This window comes from Triturus cristatus, chromosome 1_1 (genome assembly GCF_964204655.1).
Source record: "Triturus cristatus chromosome 1_1, aTriCri1.1, whole genome shotgun sequence".
Classification (NCBI taxonomy): Eukaryota; Metazoa; Chordata; class Amphibia; order Caudata; family Salamandridae; genus Triturus; species Triturus cristatus.
Window position 1 is genome coordinate 67457555 of NC_140579.1, and position 19607 is coordinate 67477161.

At 46.4% G+C, this 19607-nt stretch overlaps 2 protein-coding genes across 3 annotated transcripts in view; one reads left to right on the forward strand and one right to left on the reverse strand.

Annotated features, from left to right (window-relative positions):
- Positions 1-6126, reverse strand: part of LOC146869431 (E3 ubiquitin-protein ligase TRIM39-like) — a 56379-nt gene extending 50253 nt beyond the window's left edge. Inside the window, exon 1 of one of the 2 annotated variants that reach the window (XM_085599834.1) lies at positions 5648-6126. In XM_085599834.1, coding sequence (XP_085455960.1) covers positions 5648-6061 — 414 coding nt within the window. In that variant the 5' untranslated portion in view covers positions 6062-6126. The remainder of the gene's footprint in view (positions 1-5647) is intronic. The other variant, XM_085599835.1, reaches the window with a different exon arrangement.
- LOC146869432 (keratin, type I cytoskeletal 14-like) overlaps positions 5937-19607 on the forward strand; it is a 56675-nt gene continuing 43004 nt past the window's right edge. The window contains exon 1 of the mRNA XM_085599837.1: positions 5937-6079. The gene's annotated coding sequence lies outside the window, so the exon portion shown is untranslated. The remainder of the gene's footprint in view (positions 6080-19607) is intronic.

Below are 19607 nucleotides of genomic sequence, written 5' to 3' on the forward strand. Positions count from 1 at the left end.
CAGTCTTTTTTTATTATTAACAAATTTTATTGACTTTAACGGCACATAGCGGGCGGTGCTCGAAGCATATATTTTGGATACAGTTTAGATGAGAGGCTACCAATTATATTCAAACAACAATACTGCGCCGAAGCCAATGTGAGCCCATGTGCACTTCTTCTGCTATGTACCATGACCATGAGACCGTGTGTGCCACACCCTGCATTACTGCACCGCTTCTGCTGTGTACCATGACCATGTGACAGCGTGTGCCACACCCTGCATTACTGCACCTCTTTCATCTTCACCTGGTCTGCTTTGTCTAACGACCATGCATGGCCGTGTGCTACACCCTGTATTACTGCATCTCCGGGTCTGCACCTCTTCTGCTGTGTACCATGACCAAGAGACCGTGTGTGCAGCACCCTGCCATACTGCACCTCTTCTGCTGTCTATCATGACCATGAGACCGTGTGTGCTGCACCCTGCATTAGTGCACCTCTGCATCTGCACCTCTTCTGCTGTCTATCATGACCATAAGACTGTGTGTGCTGCACCCTGCATGACTGCACCTCTGCATCTGCACCTCTTCTGCCGTCAACCAGGACCATGAGACCGTGTGTGCTGAATCCTGCATTACTGCACGTCATCTGCTGTGTCTCATGACCATGAGACCGTTTCTGCCACAACCTGCATTACTGCAGCTCTTTGTCTGCAGCTATGCTGCTGTGTACCATGACCATGAGACTGTGTGTGCTGAACCCTGCATTACTGCACCGCTTCTGCTGTGCACCACGACCACATGAGCTCCTAAGATAACCCTGCATTGCTGCACCGCTTCTGCTGTGCACCATAACCATAGGAGCTCCTAAGATAACCCTGCGTTACTGCACCGCTTCTGCTGTGCACCATAACCACATGAGCTCCTAAGATAACCCTGCGTTACTGCACTGCTTCTGCTGCGCACCATAACCACAGGAGCTCCTAAGATAACCCTGCATTACTGCACCGCTTCTGCTGTGCACCATAACCACAGGAGCTCCTAAGATAACCCTGCGTTACTGCACCGCTTCTGCTGTGCACCATAACCACATGAGCTCCTAAGATAACCGTGCATTACTGCACCGCTTCTGCTGTGCACCATAACCACATGAGCTCCTAAGATAACCCTGCATTAGTGCACCGCTTCTGCTGTGCACCATAACCACAGGAGCTCCTAAGATAACCCTGCATTACCGCACCGCTTCTGCTGTGCACCATAACCACATAAGCTCCTAAGATAACCCTGCATTACTGGACCGCTTCTGCTGTGCACCATAACCACAGGAGCTCCTAAGATAACCCTGCATTAGTGCACTGCTTCTGCTGTGCACCATAACCACAGGAGCTCCTAAGATAACCCTGCATTTCCGCACCGCTTCTGCTGTGCACCATAACCACAGGAGCCCCTAAGATAACCCTGTGTTACTGCACCGCTTCTGCTGTGCACCATAACCACAGGAGCTCCTAAGATAACCCTGCATTACCGCACCGCTTCTGCTGTGCACCATAACCACATAAGCTCCTAAGATAACCCTGCATTACTGCACCGCTTCTGCTGTGCACCATAACCACAGGAGCTCCTAAGATAACCCTGCATTAGTGCACTGCTTCTGCTGTGCACCATAACCACAGGAGCTCCTAAGATAACCCTGTGTTACTGCACCGCTTCTGCTGTGCACCATCACCACAGGAGCTCCTAAGATAACCCTGCATTACCGCACCGCTTCTGCTGTGCACCATAACCACATTAGCTCCTAAGATAACCCTGCATTACTGCACCGCTTCTGCTGTGCACCATAACCACAGGAGCTCCTAAGATAACCCTGTGTTACTGCACTGCTTCTGCTGTGCACCATAACCACATGAGCTCCTAAGATAACCCTGCATTACTGCACCGCTTCTGCTGTGCACCATAGTCACAGGAGCTCCTAAAATAACCCTGTGTTACTGCACCGCTTCTGCTGTGCACCATAACCACATGAGCTCCTAAGATAACCCTGCATTACTGCACTGCTTCTGCTGTTCACCATGACCATAGGAGCTCCTAAGATAACCCTGCGTTACTGCACCACTTCTGCTGTGCACCATGACCATAGGAGCTCCTAAGATAACCCTGCATTACTGCACCGCTTCTGCTGTGCACCATAACCATAGGAGGTCCTAAGATAACCCTGCATTACTGCACCGCTTCTGCTGTGTACCATAACCACATGAGCTCCTAAGATAACCCTGCATTACTGCACCGCTTCTGCTGTGCACCATAACCACATGAGGTCCTAAGATAACCCTGCATTACTGCACCGCTTCTGCTGTGTACCATAACCACATGAGCTCCTAAGATAACCCTGCATTACTGCACCGCTTCTGCTGTGCACCATAACCACATGAGCTCCTAAGATAACCCTGCATTACTGCACCGCTTCTGCTGTGCACCATAACCACATGAGCTCCTAAGATAACCCTGCATTACTGCACCGCTTCTGCTGTGTACCATAACCACAGGAGCTCCTAAAATAACCCTGCGTTACTGCACCGCTTCTGCTGTGCACCATAACCACAGGAGCTCCTAAGATAACCCTGCATTACTGCACCGCTTCTGCTGTGCACCATAACCACATGAGCTCCTAAGATAACTGTGCATTACTGCATCGCTTCTGCTGTGCACCATAACCACATGAGCTCCTAAGATAACCCTGCATTAGTGCACTGCTTCTGCTGTGCACCATAACCACAGGAGCTCCTAAAATAACCCTGCGTTACTGCACCGCTTCTGCTGTGCACCATCACCACAGGAGCTCCTAAGATAACCCTGCATTACCGCACCGCTTCTGCTGTGCACCATAACCACAGGAGCTCCTAAGATAATCCTGCATTACTGCACCGCTTCTGCTGTGCACCATAACCACAGGAGCTCCTAAGATAACCCTGTGTTACTGCACTGCTTCTGCTGTGCACCATAACCACATGAGCTCCTAAGATAACCCTGCATTACTGCACCGCTTTTGCTGTGCACCATAGTCACAGGAGCTCCTAAAATAACCCTGTGTTACTGCACCGCTTCTGCTGTGCACCATAACCACATGAGCTCCTAAGATAACCCTGCATTACTGCACCGCTTCTGCTGTTCACCATGACCATAGGAGCTCCTAAGATAACCCTGCGTTACTGCACCGCTTCTGCTGTGCACCATGACCATAGGAGCTCCTAAGATAACCCTGTGTTACTGCACTGCTTCTGCTGTGCACCATAACCATAGGAGCTCCTAAGATAACCCTGCATTACTGCACCGCTTCTGCTGTGCACCATAACCACAGAAGCTCCTAAGATAACCCTGTGTTACTGCACCGCTTCTGCTGTGCACCATAACCACATGAGCTCCTAAGATAACCCTGCATTACTGCACCGCTTCTGCTGTGCACCATAACCACATGAGCTCCTAAGATAACCCTGCATTACTGCACCGCTTCTGCTGTGTACCATAACCACAGGAGCTCCTAAGATAACCCTGCATTACTGCACAGCTTCTGCTGTGTACCATAACCACAGGAGCTCCTAAGATAACCCTGCATTACTGCACCTCTTCTGCTGTGCACCATAACCACATGAGCTCCTAAGATAACCCTGCATTACTGCACCGCTTCTGCTGTGCACCATGACCACATGAGCTCCTAACATAACCCTGCATTACTGCACCGCTTCTGCTGTGCACCATAACCACAGGAGCTCCTAAGATAACCCTGCATTACTGCACCGCTTCTGCCGTGCACCATAACCACATGAGCTCCTAAGATAAGCCTGCATTACTGCACCGCTTCTGCTGTGCACCATAACCACAGGAGCTCCTAAGATAACCCTGCATTGCTGCACCGCTTCTGCTGTGCACCATAACCACAGGAGCTCCTAAGATAAGCCTGCGTTATTGCGCCGCTCCTGCTGTGCACCATAACCACAGGAGCTCCTAAGATAACCCTGCATTACTGCACCGCTTCTGCTGTGCACCATAACCACAGGAGCTCCTAAGATAACCCTGCATTACTGCACCGCTTCTTCTGTGCACCATAACCACAGGAGTTCCTAAGATAACCCTGCATTACTGCACCGCTTCTGCTGTGTACCATAACCACATGAGCTCCTAAGATAACCCTGCGTTACTGCACCGCTTCTGCTGTGCACCATAACCACAGGAGCTCCTAAGATAACCCTGCGTTGCCACATTATGGGGCATATTTACAAGAAACATTCGGAGCGTGGTGTTAAGCCAAAATTGCTAACGCCACGCTTCAACAGTTTCAAAACGCAGGGGTGCGCCATATTTGCAAGAATGCGGCGCACTCCTGCATGTTCCCTAGTGATGGCACTAAATTTAGCTGCCTAGCGCCGCAAGGGTGCCTGCATTGCAGGGAATGATTGTTCATTTGCACATAAACAATCACTAATGGCGATTTGTATGTTCTAAGTGTGCTTAAGAATGCAGCACATATAGAAGTTGGAATACGTCATTTTTTTATGATTGTTTATGAGCACGAAGGGACCCCTTGCTGCACATGAACAATCACTAATGGTGAATTGCTGTTTCTGTGTGTGCTGCAGAATGCAACACACACAGAAACAGCAAAAACGAAGAGAAATTAATAATTTCTCCTCGTTGCACCTGTTTAAGACCAGGTTTTCCCTGGTCTTATCTTTGGTGCTGTCCCATATTTACACCACCCTTGCAAATAAGAGGCAGCGTCAAAAAGCAATGGGGTTTATGTGATGGAACGCCCACAGAAACACCCATAACCCCTCCCTTCGCTGCCGCGGACTGCTGCGGTAAGGGGCATATTTACAAGGGGACGTTAAGCCACGTTAAGTGGCTTATGTCCAGCTTGCAAATATGGAGCAGGGCATTGCGCCACAAGAACATCATTAAAAGTGACGTTACTGTGATGCAATGCCCTTGTAAATATGCCCCAGAGTCTTCTAACACCGATAAAACACCCACATACATATGACTTCTGATTACATGCAGCTACTTATGTGGTGCGATCTTTCTAGTTTCTTACATGGGTCACACTTTGAAACTCACTTACAACTAACAAACTTACCTAATGCGTATGAGCAGCCTTCTCCAGGGACCCGCTGAGATCCACAGAGTGAACTGTGATCCCTGAATGATCACAGATGTCCCTTGGCCTCTTCTAGGAGGATCGACTAACCTGTGAACCCTAAAATCGTGAACTCTGAACTCTGACTCACATACCTTGCGCTCTTGGAAAACCATTTATGTTTGACCAGAAGGGTGCCTTTGATTCCTGAACACCCAGATAGTGTATCGTTTGAGAGACTCCAGTAATGTATTAACTTGTGAATCTTGAACACCCACACACATACCTTGTGCTCTTCTGCAGCTTCCTATATGGGTTTCACTGAATGACTGAACACTTGCACACATAGCTCTGCTCTCAGTCTGCCTTTCTGATGGGGCTCACAGAGGGACTTTGTGAACCCTGAATTTCCACAGACATACCCTGTGATCTTCACTTGTCGTTCCAGAACACCCACACACACACCTTGTGCTCCTTAGCAGGTTGCTCAATGAGGCTCACACTGGGACTTTGGAATCCATGAATGCCCACGCACATACCTTGTACTCCTCTGCAGCCTCCTCTACAGGACTTGCTAAGTGAGTTCTATGGTCTTTGGACTCCCGGCACACCAAACATATCATCCTCTGATCTTCTGCACAGAACAGCCTCAGTTTCTCATCATGTTTCTCACACAGATTCTCCTCCAGGGGCTTCACGGGGGGCAGATGAAGCTGTTCTGCAATTTCCACCATATTCCCCAGTTTCCTGTTGGGTCGGAGGTTTCTCCTAGAAGATGTTGCCCTGCACTCAGGACAGGGGAAGTTTCCATCTCTTCCCTCCCAGCTCTGAGTGATGCAGGAGCGGCAGAAGTTGTGTCCACAATCGAGAGTCACCGGATCAGTAAAATACTCTAAACAGATGGAACAAGTGGCCTCTTCCTGGAGCTGCCTGAGCTGAGCTGCTGCCGCCATGATTCAGAAATGCAGGAAGTAAGTTAAGTCTCATTTCTCTCTCTGTGTGAAGTGGGCGTGTCTGTGCGTCTGCCCCTCTCTGGCTGCGCTGGGACTTCCGGGTTCATGTTACAGTCACAGAGCAGAGAACAGACTCTTCTGCTGCTTGTGATTAACTCTGGGTTGACACCATTTACGCGTCATGTGGTTATATTTCGAGGATCTGTAAGTGCAGAACTGGAGCTTGTAGATGGGTTTCTGTAAAATCATCTGTGTTATCTTTTACAGGCCAATTCTGCAAGTTCGCTTTTAGAAATCTTTTGGGAATCTCATAAACGTTTCTAAAATACTTTCTAAAGTGTTTTCTTCCTATATTTGTATTTGAATTTTTGTTTCAAAGGCTGAAAAATATCAACTTTTGCTCGTTTCTCAATTTTTTTACTGGCCTTACCATAACAATGCTGGTCAGGCCGGTAAACTAGTAGTTTTGTGTGTAAGGGAAGAATATATTGCTGCCTGTTTTGTCTGTTGTGTATGTTAAGGACGCTTACAATACTATTGCCTGCGCTATATTAGTTCTCACAGCCAGGTAAGCTTGCCCTGCTGATGCCCTGATGTACCTATTCTGTGAGTGAGGGAAGCCTGCACTACTGCTACCATGATGTGCATGTTCGCTGCAACCATGATATACCTGTTCTGTCAGAGGGATGCTTGCACTGCTGTTCTATTGATATACCTGTTCTGTGAGAAGGAAGCTTGCACTGCTCCTGCCTTCTGTACCTGTTCAGTGAGTAAGGGAAGCTTGCACTGCTGTCACCCCAATGTACCTATTCTGTGAGTGAGGGAAGCTTACGCTGCTGCTACCATGATATACCTGTTCGCTGCCACCATGATATGCCTGTTTGCTGCTACCATGATATACCTGTTCTGTTAGAGGGATGTTTGCACTGCTGTTCTCATGATATACCTGTTCTGTGAGAAGGAAGCTTGCACTGCTCCTCCCTGCTGTACCTGTTCAGTGAGTAAGGGAAGCTTGCACTGCTGTCACCCCGATGTACCTATTCTGTGAGTGAGGGAAGCTTGCACTGCTGATGCCCTGATGTACATCTTCTGTGAGTGAGGGAAGCATGCACTGCTGATGCCCTGATGTACCTGTTCTGACACAGAGAAGCTTTTACTTCTGCTCACGTGATATACATGTTCTGTGAGAGGCAAGCTTAGACTGCTGATGCCCTGATGTACCTGTTCTGTGACTGAGGGAAGCTTGCATTGCTGATGACGTGACCTACATGTTCTGTCAGTGAAGAAAGCGCGCACTGCTGATACCCTGATGTACCAATACTATGAGTGAGGGAAGCCTGCACTATTCATGCCGTGAGGTACTTGTTCTTTGAGAGGCAAGCTTAGACTGCTGATACCCTAATGCACCTGTTCTGCGTATGAGCAAAGCTTGCGATGTTTGATACCCTGATGTACCTGTTGTGCGTATGAGGAAAGCTTGTACTGCTGATACCCTGATGTACCTATAATATGAGTGAGGGAAGCCTGCACTGCTGATGCCCTGATGTACCTGTTGTGCGTATGAGGAAAGCTTGCACTGCTGATACCCTGATATACCTATAATATGAGTGAGGGAAGCCTACACTATTCATGCCATGAGGTACCTGTTCTTTGAGAGGTAAGCTTAGAGTGCTGATGCCCTGATGTATACAATTTGTTAATGATGGAAGCCTGCACTCATGATGTCCTGGTGTACCTGCTCTATGGGGGGAAGCTTGGACTACTGATGCCCTGATGTACCTGTTCTGTGAGAGAGAGAAGCTTTTACTGTGTCTACCATGATATACCTGTTCTGTTAGAGGGAAGCTTACTCTGGTGGTGCCCTGATGTACCTGGTCTTTGAGTGAGGAAAGCTTGCACTGATGATGGTGATATGTACCTGTTCCGTAAGTGAGGGAAGCTTGGTATGCTGATGACCGGATGCACCTGCTCTGTGAGTGAGGGAAGCTTGCACAGCTGATGTCCTGATGTACCTGTTCTGTGTGTGAGGAAACCTTGCACTGCCGATACCCTGATGTACTTATTCTATGAGTGAGGGAGGCCTGTCCTTATTTACCTGTTCTGTGAGAGACAATCTTTGGCGCCGATCCCCAGATGTCCTTGTTCTGTGAGTGAGTGAAGCTTACACCGCTGATGCCCAGATGTACCTGTTCTGTGAGTGAGTGGACCTTGCACTGCTGATGCCTTGATGTACCTGCTCTGTTTGTGAGGGAAGCCTGCACTGCTGCAGCCCTGATGTACCTGCTCTGTGAGTCATGAAAGCTTGCTCTGTTGATGCTATGATGTACCTGTTCCATAAGAGGCAAGCTTAGACTGCTGATATTCTGATGTACCTATTCTGTGAGTGAGGGAAGCCTGCACTGCTGGTGCCCTGATGTACCTGCTCTGTGAGAAGCAAGCTCAGACTGCTGACACCCTGATGTACCTATTTTGTGAGTAAAGGATATCGTGTAGTTCCTATAGTACCCTTACAGGACCTGCGCGTTTGGAGAACATACACTGTGGGCTTGGTGGCAGACTGATTCTGTACACCCCACCGAAAATGTTAGTCTGTTTGCAAACGGCTAGCTCACAGTGCCACTAATGTCCCCTCTTATCGGGGAGAGAATAGTTTCTGGCAACCTCAGAACATGACAACCCTGATCCATCAGAATCGTGGAAACAATGTACTACTATTTGCTCAGTCACTCATGCCTACTGATTATGTCTCAGAGATACACAGAATAAACAGTCTGGGTGTTTGAATAAGGATTAATTGAACAGTTGTTATTCTTGTGTAGAATATATGAGTTGCAACAACCATTAGACAATAGCAGAGATATATGATTAGCAGTACAGCGAATATAAATGTACCTAAGTGTACCTAGCCTGTGAGTAGGTATGTAGCCAAGAATCCCTCTAGGATTTAGTCGAACCCCATTACCTGAAGTATGAATGTAGGTGACCGTCTTGGTCTCAAGTTGGACACCCCGCAAGGGATGTTCAGACCACTGTCAGCTGGAGCATCTGCGTGCAGGAGCCTCAGCGTCTCTGGTCAGTGTGTCGGCTGGAAGTCTTGGTTCCCTCTGCCTAATACTAGCAAGAGGTGCTGTATTTATACAGAAAGTATATAGTGCTCTATTGTCCCTTGTCTCTTGTATTAGCCATTGTTGGCTCTGAGGATGACGTCCGGGATGAACCGTGTATGTAGATTTGGGGGGGAAAGTGGTGTAGCCCCAGCCTGGTTTCTAAGAACCCTCATGAATATTCATTCATACTATGTCTGTCTAAAGATCGCCATTGTTCAGGGAAACCCTCCTTCAGCACCCAGGACAAAACTAAGTAAAAGGTTCATATACTAGATAGTAGCACATAAAAACCATCATGAATGGGCTCTGTAAAAATGTGCTTTAAAATCAGTTGGAAAACAGTCTAAAAACCAGTCTAAAAAGGTGGAAGTGAAAAAATGTTATTTACTGCGAAAATCAGTTGGAATTGTTGCTTTAAAAGTTATAGTCCTAACTGAGTTCGTTCACACAAGTTGAATTTCAACAAGCGTCAAAAGGCCATGCTTTTTAGCGAGAACGTGTCAATTTGTAGGAAATGTTCCAAATCTACTTAGGTTTAGAAAAAAAAGAAAATCCAAATTCTTTCCCCGCACACGACGAGACAATTTTAGATTAAATGTCCTGGCTGGGATACGCAACATCATCGTTGCTTGCCGCTGCAGGGAATGGTCCTTGTAACACCTCGCAGAGTACGTCAATGGAGCACAGATAATATTCACTATAGCCAATAGCTGGTGTAGTGACTGCCGGTGCTGTAGTCGATACCAGGGTGCTAGAAGTAGAGCTAATGCTCTACCCAGTTATAAGAGGCACCTGTGGGTTTTCGAGGAATGCATTAATCAGGATAGGAATACGCTGGGGACACTGCCGAACATGGGACCTTAATGGTTCCAGCCTGGTATTCAAGTCCGCAGGCGTGTTCGTCGCAAGTGTCAGACAGAGGTTCAACAAGCATTCATCACCGCAAAACAGGCATCAAAGTACAGGTAAGATGTAGTCCATCCAGACGGGTTGAATTGACAGGAACTAAGAGGCGCTCAGTTCCCGTAGGCGCGATGTGCCCAGATGCTGTACCAAGCGTTCACAGTAATTACGCTCCAGGAGCGCTTTCGCCATCTTGTTGGTGGTAATAGGGCCGTTCATTGCGTAGCAAATAGATGACAATCAGAATACCCGCTATTGATAGCAGGATCAGAGGTAGACCTCCAAAAATGCTTCCAAATACAGAATGTATGAAGTTTGGAATAACTCTGAAGATGGTCTGAAATGCGCTTAGAAATACTGACCCTATGGTCTTAAATAGGTGTACAATACCACTCGTATCAGACATATTGAAGATACGACCCACAATTTCTGCAAAATGAATGGGGCAGTTTGTAGGTATAAGCGCCTGTATCTCAGTCGAGGTCCTTGCGATTTGAAGATCAAAGGTCTATCAAGCAGAGGTTAGAGGTACAGATTGCTGTAAAAGCATGGCATTCAGTCTGCTCAGAGTATCAAATTGTATAAAAGAAACATTCAACGAAGTCCATAATGGCGCCTCACTTACTGTACTTGTCGTGGGAAACAATGCTTGCATACACCCAGTAACCCTGGAATTAACGGTGACCAGATAGGCAATGCCCGGAAGCATACCGCAGCAACCTTGATCGCTCAGCATCAAGTAACTCCCATTTGAGAGTAGCTTGAATACTGGTGAAATCACGGCAGCTGGAGTCCCTTTCATGTTGCACGACATGTTTGCTACTGAACCATTACAAGCTCCGTGCAACGAAATGTCCTGGCACATGAGAGAACCGCTTAAAGCGTTCTTGCAGTTTGTACCACTTAGAAACACTTCTCGATCCCCACTCTGGCATCAAAATCTATATGGTGAGTCCCAGGATTCCTTAATGTATTCCCTACCCATTTTTTCATATTTTCTTGCCTGCCTTTGTTCAAGGCAATATTGAAACTGAAAAGTAGTGACGGGCCGAGTGATGTGGCCATGGAAAAGCCATTCCGTAGACGGAGATTCCGCTACTGTTTATGGTAGTATGTCAGGTTTTTCGATACGCAGCATTGTATATTTTGCTCCTCTTTGTGTCATCTCAGCCTGTTTATCTGGTAGATTGTATTCAGAAAACAGAGACGTACTGTTAATAAAACGCCAAGGCACATTCCCTGCACGCTAAGATTGCAGAGTCCAGCTCAATAACATAAGAGACCGCAACTGAGATTGCTCGTGTTGTAATAAGGCTAGATCTTGTTCCAGTATGTCCATTGCAGAAGATACAATGTTGCCTAAGGAATATATTCTGGAGGACAAGGTTAACATGTTAACCCATTGTCAACCACTGCTAGAGATTTTTCTAAATTAATACGGTCTATTTCCCGTATTCTCTCTGTGGCCTCTTGTTGGGATATTTTCCAGATATCATTGTAGGCAGAATAAATGCCAGCATATATGAAACGTGTTGGACGTGGTTTCCTGGGGCCTAGTAAAAAGTCCCTAAGGTCCATGTCTTGTGTGAGTAGCTGTTAGAAATGGGATCTCTGGTTGGCTAAGGCTTGCGCCAAAGCCAGGCAGAGACCACCACTCTAGTCAGGGCAAGGAAGTTACACGCCAAAGATAACTCCTGCTCACCCTCTTGGTAGCTTGGCCCGACCAGTCAGGCTTATCCCGGAGGCAATGTGTAAAGGGTTTGCGCAACATGCACACAGCAACAACATACTAGGCATACCACAAAAGAAACTCAACACAAGTTTATATATAAAAATAGCCTTTCTATTATCATAAACACATTAGAATAGTAATCACACAATATACACTGTGCCAACTGGCACTGGGCAATATTTACAGGAGATTATATACACATGACAGGGCCACTCGGGCCACGGTCAGAACCATCACATAGTAAAGGTAGTAAATGTAGAACATATAATAAACGTAGAACACAACCAGTAATTACTGGCAAACACTGTACTCAGCATCATCCTGTAACACAAACCATATTATGCACAGTATCACATTGGGCGTGAAATATATCCTGCACCAACCTTATAAGCCTAAACATATTAGACCATAACCTCCTAAGCATAACTTACATTAGGGATATAACTCACAGTAGGGAATAATCTCTCTAGCATAAACCACAGTATTCAAATAGCCTCATACATAAACCATATTTAGAGGCATAACTCACAGTAGAGAATAAACTGAAACATAAACACAGTATGCAAAACCCCCATGATCATAAAACCACATTAGAGGCATAAATCACGGTGCAGAAAACACAGTATATGAATCACATTTCCTGCGCACCACATAAATCACATTAGGGCCTGGCGCCCTACAAACCTCACAGTCCCCCTGGCCAGCTGGCCCTCTCAAAGGGGCTCAAATGCCCTATGTCCAAAGTGTCACGGCGTGCTGCCAATGCAGCAGAATCCAAAGGGCGCCATTGTTGGTAAAGGAGTGCATCTCACCCCTATCTCCTTTAAAATACCCCCAAAGAACTAACACCGTAAACGTTGCAGCTGACGCTACTTGCCGTGCAGCTGGGATGCAAAGAAGGCCTGGGCACTCACTGTGTCCTCTGGACAATTGCGTAAAACGTTGCAGCTGCCCGCACAGGTGCGGCGCAGTGTGAATAGGCAAATAGGCCCTGGCACAACTGTGCCCTCGGGGCCCTCACTGGGGCTCTCCAAATACATGTCCCCATTGTTGCAGTTGCCCACTGCCACGCGGGGCAACAGTGAAAAAGGCCATATAGGGGGGAAAGCACGAGCCCCTCTGGGCTATTTAACAATAATTATGCCCCTCGTTGGAGCCACACGGGCTCTCAAACCAAACATGCCCAATGTTGGAGCGGCCCGCAATGGCGGATCCGCTCAGGAAAACAGGCATGGTGCCTTCACCGGCACCACACCGCTCATCTTCAGCCCCCACTGCACCTCTCCTCACTTCACCGGGCCCCCTCCTGGAACCCGGGACTTTGATGTGGAACCCGAAAGGCTCCAGCCCTCCTCCTGAGCACGTCCCATTGCGGGGTGGACTCCCGCCTGGGTCTTAGAACGCGACTCTTTGCTTCCAGCCTCACTGCTCTTCCGCTACTGTCCACCAGGCCCCATCCACAACCAGGCGGGCCGCAGATCGCGGTTTCTTTTCTCTTCTTGGTGGTAATGAAGGGTAGGCTCCCTCTTAAGCAGACACATGCGGGGTGGGCACCCGCCATTAAAATACACGCATAAGCGGGGTGGGCACCCGCAATTAGGATTGAATAAGCGGGGTGGGCACCCGCCGTTTCCAGCATCACGGGGGAATCCCTCACGCCAGGGTTCCCTCTAAAGGGACGGGCAGGGCCGCGATGTGCAGCCCACGCTCTCCCCTTCCCTGGGGAATAAATAAAATATAGTGCTCACGAGGCGCTCGTGGTCCAAGGAAAGTCCTTAAGGTCCTTTAGGAATCAAGGGGGCAATGCTGGGCCCAGGGAGGCAGCCTGGCAGGTCCTCCTGGGACCCAGCAGCAGCACGCCCCCACAGGTTCAGGAACAGGTAAAGAACAACTTCATGAAGTCACAGCCCCTACATTTATATCCCATAATCATTTGTCTGCAGCGCAGGGCTTGGGGAACCAGATGCAACTGGTTCAAGGGGGATTTGGAGCACTTTGTTTTAGAAGCTCCTCTTCCCCTTTGTCAGGTGGGGGCTCGTCATCAGACACAGCACAGGGGGGCGGAGCCAGCATTCACTAGGGCAGGCACCATCATATTCAGAGTCAGGGGATTACCCCTCCCACTACTCCCAGCTGTCCTATACAGCCCAGCGCTGACTCACCCTGCCCCTCCTGGAGCCGCACACACCTCCCAGCCCCTGTCACTAACAAGCCAGACATGCAATTCACATCAGGCAGGCAGACACATAGCACACAGAAATGCCAACTTCTAAAAGTGGCATTTCCCAACTGGTCACAATAAATCTGCGCACACCATTGCACAGCATTTATTCTCACAATTTCATACATACCAAATTCGACCACGCTGCTCCTCCCATTCAGGAATTACCACTGACACACACTGATCAGGGAATCCCCAATGCATTCCTATGGGAGGGCAGGCCAACCTTACCAAATGTACACAGAGAGCGCACGCACTTTAAACTGGGCCACAGTGCTAAAGTGCCCAGAGGCCTAAAACCACCAACACCATGTCAGAGCTAAGGCAAAAAGTTTAAGGATGAACCTGCCAAAAGGGCCAAGTCCAACAGTAGTGATACATGCTGTTTCACTTCTGTGAGTGTTGAGGTTTCTAGACAATCAATGCACAACTTCCAAACACTGTAGGATGTCACTACCCCTGGATGTTCTTGTTGTACATAACGTGGATCTGGCCTATGGATAGTAAACCCTTCGTTTGTATCCAGAATCTTTTCTGACATCTGTTCATGTCTAAGGGCCAAACCAACCATTCTTTCCAAATTAGGTCTGTTTTATTGTACTGTAAAATGTCATCTATTGTTGCCCCTTCCTTTGAAGTTGAATTTTGCCACCCTCCCATCTGTGATGGTGTTGGAAATCGAGGTGTGTTCAGGTCCTTATTGTTGGCTAATCCAAGACAGGATGTCTGTAGCACAGTGTTGTTGAGAAATATCATCTGCTGTGGAATGAGGCATGCTCTAAATAGCACTCCTGTTCCCTGGACTTGCCAGTCCCTAGAACCCCAATCTGATTTTAAGTCTATTGTGTCCTTCCATAGGTCAAAACCCTGTTCATACATTTGGGCAATAAAGGAAGCAGAGTAAATCTGTTTGGTGTTTGTCAACTTAATTTTCAGTGCCGATGTTGGTGTAATCTTATAATAGTATGAGATCGGGTCACTGGTGTTAAATCCTGAAAAATATGGGAATTTCTGTGCAAACGTTTGCAAACTACCTTTAGGTGGAGTAGGGCAATGTTCCCACTGGTGGTACTCAAAAACATCTCTAGGTGATATAGATTTGTGTAAGAAATGATGACCATAATGTTGGTAACAGTACAACGTGTCATAGTCTGAATTACCTTCTAACATTTCAGTGTTTTTTTAATCAGACAACAAGTTATTTACAGTTTCAGAGTCCCAATCATCAGAAAATGTACTGGAGGTAATGATCTTACTTAAGGAAATTTTAAACACATGATTCCGTTTTAAAAGTTCAGTCGGATCGAATATTTTGAAATCAACCTTGTCCCAAACTATACCGTCTGGTATAGGAACCGCTGTGATGTTCACTGATGACAAGTCTCTGTGTTCATGATGAGACGATTGATGTGGATTTAAAATCAAATTAACATTTTGGGCTGTAGAGCTTTGTTGAAGCTATCGTCCATTAATAAGCATGCTAAAAGTTAAAACTAATCCTAGCCAGATAAGAAAGAATAGTACCCCAGTAATTACCCAGAGTTCTAACCAAGGTGATACCAGGTAAGTCTGTTTGAGAATGTTCAGGAAGTCTATAACTTGTTGCTTGCGTGTTTTTGGGGCTGGCATCGTTTCCGTTTCACTTGGATCCAAGAAAAACGTATCAAAGTTCTTGAAGTAGCCAGAAGCAGTTCGATCAATTGTAGGAATTGCATCAGGATTTGTTGAAATCAAAGATTGCTCTCGTCGAGGCATGTTGATGTAAACATCAGTATTTGGTCTTATTGCAACTTGAGTGTTGTTTTGAGTTAGATTTTGAAGTTGAACTTCTGGTTCAAGGGGAACGAGTTCCATAGCATTGTTGCATAGTCCTTCATTCCATTCAGGAGGCTTTTCGAACATGATGAGTCTTTCTGTTTGAATGTTTGAATTTCTTGGATTGTAGCTAGAGGAGGGCGTCTGCTACTGTGGAGTCCACATGGCCTACTGTTTAGTATTGGCCACATACTATGGTTTGATCAAGTTGATAGAGACAAATCTTTTCTCCTTTTTCTTGGCAAGGTGCGGCAGACGTACAGTTCTTGTTCCTTGTACTGCTAAGAATGGTACAGCTGTTCCGTATTATGGTCCAAATTCTTTTTTGTCTGCTATTTTCTCTCTGACCAGATCCCCAACATTTGGGATACAGACAGGTCTTGCCGTTACTGCCTTGACTTCCGCAGTGGCATTCTGTTTTAGGTTGACATTGCTTTGTTGTGGCCTGGATTCATTTAGATCTTGTAAAGCAGCCAAACGATCATGGATGTCAAATGGTTTTTCATCCACCACTGCGCCTTCACAATCAAGATCAGGTACCCACATTCTTGTCCAAACAGGATCTCATATGGAGTGACACCCCCTAGAGAACTTCTTGGCTGGTTGTTAAGTGCTCTCTGAGACCCAAATAGGTGATCAACACAACTACCGCCCTTGCCTAATACCCTAGCTCTTAAAGATTGCTTTAAGTCCCGGTATTTCCTCTCCACAACCGAATTTCCCTCAGGATGGAACAAAGAGGAGTACCACAATGCTACACCCATACCTTCCATGGCCTCTTCTTAAACCCGAGAGCTAAACACAGGGCCACGGTCAGAATGTAACGTGCTAATTGCGTATGTACCAATAAAGACTCGTAAATCTTTGAACACACAGTTCGAGCGTCAGCCGAGCGCTGAGGCCAAATCCATAGGAATTTGGAGCATGAATCCACTGCAACCATGATATACTTGTAAGCCCCATCAGATTGTAAGGGGCCGCAGTGGTCCAGATAAACACAAGCAAGATGTTTGTCTGATTTTAATAATGGTGTTTAGGCCGGGCGTGTTATGATGGAGCCTTTTATCTGTTGGTAGATGTCACATTTCAAGACATATTCTTTAGTTTGTTTAGTTAGACCTGGACACCAGTAGCGCTGCTTCAACAAGGAAATAGTCGCTGTGATGCCTGAGTGCACAGAACCAACACCCTTGTGTGCTGCTGAAATTAAACCTAGACTACGATCCATATGTGGTATTACTTTATCGCCCACTCCAGGAATCTGAGCATATGGAATGTTTTGTGCATCTAACTTGTAGGAGTACTTGAGTGGGAATTTCTACTGCTGTGCTGCCTTTGCGTGAAGCAATGATAACCACCGTTATCTCACCGTCAATTCTTGTTTTAGAATGAGTGATTGCAGCTACAGAAGCCGTGTGTACAGCCCTCTTTGCGGCTTCATCAGTCAATGAATTCCCCTCAACGTGAACACCATCACGCTGATGACTCAGTGTATGTATCACGTGAGCCCTTGGTAGTTCGTTTTTCAACTCCACTACCTGTTCCCATAGCATTTTATGCTTAATTCTGCCACCTTTTGCATCTTTGAACCCATTCTGTTCCCAATGATGTAAGTATTCATTATATGACTGTACACAGTAAAAGGAATCACTCACGATTAGTGTGGGAATTCGTGATCTGTATTTACAAGTGCCAGTACTAGTGCTTTTAGTTCTGCCAACTGTGCCTTGCAGTCTCCTAGAGATTGTGTTTTTGTGCAATTTGGAAAGGATTTTCCGTCCCACATGTACCCTTTAACGATAGCACATGCTGCGCTGGATTGTTGCTTACTTCCTATGGCCGGTTGAGCAGATCCGTCAGTGTAAATAATATATTCAAACTGATCTAGAGACAAGATTTCATTTGGTAGAGGATATTCTTGTCGGTATTGCAGGAATGCTTGTGTTTTTAGACTTGAATCAAATCTGTATTCAACATCCATTGCAGTAAGAGAATTAGCTCATTGTATCCATCTCGGATGTAAGGCTTTTGCATTCGGAATGCTTGCCATAGCTTCTAAAGCCGGTACTGGAGTTACAACAATTATACCCCTGAGCCAGGGCTCTTTCTCTTACTACCGTGGTCTGAACTGCTCTCAGGATTTTTTCAATTGATGTGAAACTCATTTCTGCGTTTGTGTACAGGTGTGATTTGTATGCAATAGGTACCGTTGCGCCTTCATTGAAGGTTAAGTTAGTGTACCACATTGACCGGCTATAACACGGATCACCAAGTTGTGTACGTTTACGCGTGTCTGTAAGTGTTTGGAAGCAATCATGTCTTCTTGTAGTGAACGCAGGATGTTTGAGTGTTCCTGTGTCCAATGTCTAGCTGAAAAGTCAGATTTCATTAAGTCGTAGAAAGGTTTTACTCTCTCTGCATAATCTAAAATGTTTGTTCTGCTGAAATTTAGGAATCCCAGTATTGACTGCAAATTTTTCAATGTTTTTGGAGGTTGGCGCAGCACACGCTTTTCTAAAAAGCCAGCTGCCAGGCTTTTCCCTTCACTTGACAGCTCATATCCTAAAAACAGGACACTGAAATGGGCTGCTTTTGAAGTTACATTTGTAGCCCTCAGAGGCAAATCCCATAATAATGGTGCTCACCCTGGTCAAGTGCCTTATTAGGTCATTGTCCGTCAGATAAATATCATCCACATAGGACAATGCTTCCTCATCAAAATTTTGGAGTAACTCAGTTACTCTTGCTGAGAATACCCCGGGGCTGTTCTCATACCCCTGGGGGAGTCGACAAAATTGTCAATGTCACCCCAACGCTGAGAAAGCGCTCAAATACCTGCTTTCAGGCGCTATATTTTGGCAGAAAAATCCATTTGAGATATCAAGTGTTGTCTTGTATTTTTTGCGCACAATGTTATTCATAAATGCTGCACTGTGTGCATTTTGGACAGCGAAAGTTTAAATGTCTGTAATCTAAAACTAGACGATATGTATTGTTGGGTTTCATGACAGGAAACAAAATATTGTTCATTGGTGAGGTGCATGTTTCAATCACCCCTTGATATTCAAGTTGATCTAAGATCTCCTTGGCCTGTTTTTTAGATTCTTGCTTTTTAGGATATTGCCTCTGTGCATTTAGTGACACTTTTAACCGGATCACGTGGTGGGTTGAATTCTCATCCCATCCAGCATGATTTTTGTACAATGCTAGAGCTAGGGCTACTGCCCACTCCAGTGCAAATGCATGTTTAAGATGTATGGGAACAAGGTCGGAGAAGGCTGGAAAAATGATTGTTTCTTCCCTAGGGCACTCCATGACAAATGCTGGCGGCCGATGTTGTTCTGCTACTAGGATGTCATATCCAGATGACAGATTTTCCCTAAAGAGACCTTTAATTTTCCTGGTCTTGTCCCCATCCTTTTTTCATTGTTATCTTGTGTAACTTATATGGGACGCCAACCCTTGTATCTGGTGTTTCCACCGAGATGTAATCATTCAAGTCCGCTGTCACCAGAAATTCCTTCAGGTTCTGGCGAGCTATTGTCACTTCTGTCGTGCTGTCTAGCATCGTCAGAGCCCATTCCCCGTTCAGAAGTTGCGTCCTCAGTATTCTGGGCATGTCTGATCTTCAGGCCTGCAACTTTGTTTTTCTTAAATTGAGGTTTAGATTTTGGCTTATCGTGTTTTTTAGAAGTGTAATCCTGAGCGTCTTGCTTGTCTTTGGACTTTGTACGCTCTTCTTTGTGTTCTGACCGTCCTTACCTCTCG